The sequence below is a fragment of the Borostomias antarcticus genome (assembly GCF_949987555.1).
Source record: "Borostomias antarcticus genome assembly, chromosome: 4".
Taxonomy (NCBI): Eukaryota; Metazoa; Chordata; class Actinopteri; order Stomiiformes; family Stomiidae; genus Borostomias; species Borostomias antarcticus.
The window spans coordinates 14,360,557-14,365,913 of NC_140237.1; the positions used below are offsets into that span (position 1 = coordinate 14,360,557).

General features: G+C 62.2%; 1 protein-coding gene across 1 annotated transcript in view; it reads right to left on the bottom strand.

Moving 5' to 3' along the window:
• plekhg4 (pleckstrin homology domain containing, family G (with RhoGef domain) member 4) overlaps window positions 1-5,357 on the bottom strand; it is a 96,193-nt gene that overhangs the window by 56,567 nt on the left and 34,269 nt on the right. The window contains 5 exon segments of the mRNA XM_084437345.1: window positions 2,045-2,373; window positions 3,595-3,782; window positions 3,869-4,487; window positions 4,490-4,691; window positions 4,724-4,885. Of these exon segments, the coding sequence (XP_084293471.1) occupies window positions 2,045-2,373; window positions 3,595-3,782; window positions 3,869-4,487; window positions 4,490-4,691; window positions 4,724-4,885 (1,500 nt within the window).

The window sequence follows — 5,357 nt, forward strand, 5'->3', positions numbered from 1 at the left end:
TCATTAACTACAACTTCAGGGTTCACCTCTGCTACTGTCATCAGCCTCTCCCCATGCATAAAACCCATCTAGCTGAAGGAGCCCCCCCATCCACACCGCGGCTCACGGACCCTCCACAGGAGACAGGCAGGGAGAGGAGGAACCACAGGCTAGGCTCCGCCCCCTACCCTCTGGGCTCCGCCCGCTACCCTCTGGGCTCCGCCCCCTACCCTCTGGGCTCCGCTCGCTACACTCTGGGCGCCGCCCGCTACACTCTGGGCTCCGCCCACTACCCTCTGCTGGCGTCCGTCGCAGAGCCGTTTGTGAGGCTGTCGGCGGTGGGGCTGGCGCCGAGGGCTCCCCTCACAGTAAGCTGTTTGGCCTAGCCTAGCCTAGCCTAGCCTGGCCTGGCCTGGCCTAGCCTAGCCTAGCCTAGCTTAGCCTAGCCCTGACGGTCCGGGCACCAACACGCCCACCGACGCAAGCGTGTGCACGCACTGTACAACGCGCACACACACGCAGACAAACACAGACACGTGCACAGAGACACACACGTGCACACGTGCGTGCGTGGGCCACACAGTGGGACGTAGGGCCCCTCACAAGGTAAACACGTCAGCTGCACAGGGGGACGTTATGAACGGCTGTAATATTGGAGAGAACCTGAACACCCCAGGTCTGAAAGCCCCAGATCTGAACACCCCACACCTAAACACCCCACACCTGAACACCCCACACCTAAACACCCCACACCTAAACACCCCACACCTAAACACCCCACACCTGAACACCCCACACCTAAACACCCCACACCTAAACACCCCACACCTGAACACCCCAGACCTGAACACCCCAGACCTAAACACCCCACACCTGAACACCCCACACCTAAACACCCCACACCTGAACACCCCAGACCTAAACACCCCACACCTGAACACCCCACACCTGAACACCCCAGACCTGAACACCCCAGACCTAAACACCCCACACCTGAACACCCCAGACCTGAACACCCCACACCTAAACACCCAAGACCTGAACACCCCACACCTAAACACCCCAGACCTGAACACCCCACACCAGAACACCCCAGACCTGAACACCCCAGACCTAAACACCCCACACCTGAACACCCCAGACCTGAACACCCCAGACCTGAACACCCCACACCTGAACACCCCAGACCTGAACACCCCAGACCTGAACACCCCAGACCTGAACACCCCAGACCTGAACACCCCAGACCTCAACACCCCACACCTAAACACCCCACACCTGAACACCCCACACCTTAACACCCCACACCTAAACACCCCACACCTGAACACCCCAGACCTGAACACCCCAGACCTGAACACCCCAGACCTAAACACCCCACACCTGAACACCCCAGACCTGAACACCCCAGACCTAAACACCCCACACCTGAACACCCCAGACCTGAACACCCCACACCTGAACACCCCACACCTGAACACCCCAGACCTGAACACCCCAGACCTGAACACCCCACACCTAAACACCCCACACCAAAACCCCCCAGACCTGAACACCCCAGACCTAAACACCCCACACCAGAACACCCCAGACCTGAACACCCCAGACCTAAACACCCCACACCTGAACACCCCAGATCTGACGCAACCTCAGAGAGAGAGAGAGAGAGAGCGAGAGAGAGAGAGAGAGTTACAGTATAATAACTGGAACGTGGATACAGGCTGTTCTAAGTAGAGTCATAAAGCTGCGTCTATCTGTCACATGAAAACAATGAACAGAACAAGCCAGCGAGACAAAGACAAGGAACAGACATGTCCTGACATGTTCATTCTGCAGAGAGGGAGGTGATGGATAGGTGGGTTTTAAGAGTGGAGGAAGAGGGGGAGGAAGAGGGGGAGGAAGAGGAGGAGGAGAAGAATGAGTCACGGGGGGGCAGGTGGGAGTCAGACCACAAAAGGAAGGATGAAAAGGGAGTTTGGGACTCCTTCTGGGGTAAGAGAGGGGTTTTGGGAGAAAATGAAGTGCGGGTCGGATGGATTTGGACAAGAAAGTGAGAGGGATCTACCTTTCTCCTGGGCTCCTGCCGTCGTTTCAAGATCCGCCCCTTTAGAGAGTCGTTAGAGTTCTGCTCCTCTGTTTCTCGGTCCTCCTTCTCTTCCTCTTCCTCCTCTTCCTCCGCTGACCCGGAAAGGGCGCGCGGTGCGCCGGAGCTTTCCGAGGGTGTGTGCGGCGTGTCGTCGTTTCCTGCGACCGCGCGCGGCGTGTCGGTGGGGGGCGCCGGGTCCCGGTGGGGGGGGCGGGGCTCCGTGTGAGGCTCCCGCACGCCGGCGCCGGGGGGGGCTCGCTCGCCGTCCTCCGCCGCTCGCCCGACGCGCTCCTCCTCCTCGCCGCCCGCTTTCCCCTCGCCATCTCGTGGTCGGGCGCCGGGCGTCCTACCCTCTCCTCTCCCTCCTGCTTCCTCTCCTCCTCCTCGCTCTCCCTCTCTTCCCTCTCATCCCCATCTCTCTCCGTCTCCCGGGACTGCGTGTTCCCTGCCGACTCAGAGTACGCGTGGGCGAGCGTGTCGCCCGGGCGGTCTGTGGCGCTGCGGAGGCCGGCTCGGGGTTCCTCTAGCTCCCCGGCGTGCTCATCCCCCTCTACCTCCGCCTCTCTCTCCTCCCTCGGCTCCCTGTCCTCCTCCCCCTCTCCTCCTCCGCTCCCCGGCCGGCCCTGGGGCGCTGGGGCTGTAACCTGAGCCTCCGTGGGGACCCTGGCCTCCTCCACCTCTCCCTCTCTACCTCTCTCCATCTCTCCTTCGGCCTCGCCGCTCCTCCTCCTCCTCCTCCTCCTCCTCCCCCGTCGTTTCCGGCGAGGGGCCGTCTTTGTGGTGGGCGGGGGCGGGTTGGCGAGGGAGGCCCTGTGTTAGCGAGGTGGCCGGGGTAGAGGCAGTGACCTCTGCCTCCTCTGGAGGAGTGTGTGTGTCGGGCTCAGGGTGTGTGTCGGTCTGAATGTGTGTGTGGGCCGCAGTGTGAGTGTCGGCCTCAGTGTGTGTGTCGGTCTCAGTGTGTGTGTCGGTCTCAGTGTGTGTGACAGCCTCAATGTGTGCGTCGGTCGGTGTGTGAGTGTCGGTCTCAGTGTGTGTGTCGGTCTCAGTGTGTGTGTCGGTCTCAGTGTGTGTCTCAGTGTGTGTGTCAGCCTGAGTGTGTGTGACAAGCCTCAGTGTGTGTGTCGGTCGCAGGGCACGTGTCGGTCTCAGTGTGTGTGTCGGTCACAAACGTGCGCGTCGGTTGGAGTGTGTGTCGGTGGTGTGCACGTTGCCGGGCCCTCTCTGTCCTCCTCCGGGGGAGTGTGTGCGTCTTCTCTGGCAATCTCCGAAACAGGAACTTCCTGTTCCGTCTCAACGGCTCCCCTTATCTGAGGCGCTATCTGGTTCTCTGTCTACCTCTGCGCTGGCTACGCTATCACTATCACTCTCCTCCCCTGTCTCTACTTCCTGTTCGGTCACTCGCTTGTCAGCTTCTGTCTCTCCGCGGCGCTCGCCTCCTGACCGAGCGACTCAGCCTCTTCCTGGGCCTATGCGGTCTGGGGGGGCTACAGCGGCCTGGGGGTCGGTCTGTGGGGGGGGTGTGGCCTCACGGTCGGTCTGTGGGGAGGGTGTGGCCTCGCGGTCGGTCTGTGGGGGGGGTGTGGCCTCGCGGTCAGTCTGTGGGGGGGGTGTGGCCTCGCGGTCAGTCTGTGGGGGTAGTGTGGGCTCACGGTCGGTCTGTGGGGGGGGGGTGGCCTCGCGGTCGGTCTGTGGGGAGGGTGTGGGCCTCGCGGTCGGTCTGTGGGGGGTGTGTGGCCACGCTGTCACACTCAGACACACTCTCAGACACGCTCGAGGCGACGTTCTCGCGGCGGGCGCTAGTACCTTCGAATCGACCGGCGCCGGGTGGTCCGATAACGTCCGGCGGCCGGCGACCACGCCGGCGGGGGAGGTGGCGTGAGAATGACGGGCCGGAGGGCGTTCAGGTTCTCCTCGATGAGCATGGAGCACACGGCGGTCTGGGAGAACGTGCTGCTCTGGGGGTGGGCCGGGGGCGGGCGCGTGGCTCTGGGCGGCGTGCGCGCGGCGCCGCCCGTAGCCCGCGTGGGTTTGCGGAGGTTCCTGTAGTTGAGGCTGATGGACTGAGTCAAGGAGCCTTTCTGGGGGGAGAAACGGGGGGGGGGGATCTCGGCCAGCTCCACGTACTCCCCCTCGGGGTCAGACTCCTCCCCCGCCGTGGCGTCCAATGGCGTCGTCCCGTTCTTTTTGACCTTGTGAGACTTCCCCAGCGTGGGGAGGAGCTTCAGTTCCTTACTCGGGGCCTTGCTGTCCTCGGATTGATCTTCCGACGTGTCAATCAACAAGTCCCTGTCCCTGTCGGACAGCTGCCCCTCCCTCCCTCCGTCCCCTTCCCCTCTAGCGGGGGTCTTGGCGGGCGTCGGCGCCGGCGCCCTCGGCCGGTTGACGAACTGCGGGTGGACCACGTCTTCCCAGGGCACGCGGAGATGTCATTGTCGGCCGCCAGGAGGCAGTGCCTCAGCGCCGTGGCGCCCCGCCCGCCCGCCGCGCCCCTCTCCCGGTTCAGCGACTGCAGCCAGTCCATGGTGAAGAGGGTGGCGTGGGCTAGCTCCGGCACCGCCACCTCCTCCACATGCCGGCCTCCGGACGCCAGCAGCGGAGGGTGACGCGGGGGCTGGGGGCCGGGGGTCTTGGAGGAGGGGGAGGAGGAGGAGGAGGTGCCGGGGTCTTGGGCGGCGGCGGAGGCGGAGGGTGGCGCCACCTGCAGGAGAAGTCCCCGGGCTGGAGGACGCGGGGGTCCAGGGGGCAGAGCTGGACCACTACCTTCTCGTGGACGCACAGCGGCCAGCCCTCGTGACGGAACAGCAGGCCGCAGTACGGGAACTGAGGAGAGAAGAGAGAGAAGAAGAATCAGGAACCACATGTGGATGAACTGAGGAGTAGCTTTACTGGATAGGGAAAAAATAGACAGGCAGAGAGCGAGAGAGAGAGAGAGAGAGAGAGAGAGAGAGAGAGAGAAAAGGCAGAGAGAGAGGAAAAAAGGCAGAAAGAGAGACAGAAAAAAAATGCAGAAACAGAGAGAGAGAGAAAGAGAAAGAGAGGGGGAGAGGGAGAGAGAGAGAGGGAGGAGAGAGAGGGGGGAGAGAGAGAGAGGGAGGAGAGAGAGGGGGGGAGAGAGAGAGAGGGAGAGAGAGAGAGAGAGAAAGAGAGAGAGAGAGAGCCAGCTGTGAACATGGTGAGAAAATATAAGAATTGGAAGTGGAAACAGTTCATATTCAGGTTTATTCATCACATGTAAATGACTGAGATGTGATTGGCCGGGACGTGCTCTGAAACATATAGATGAGTGAGTGCC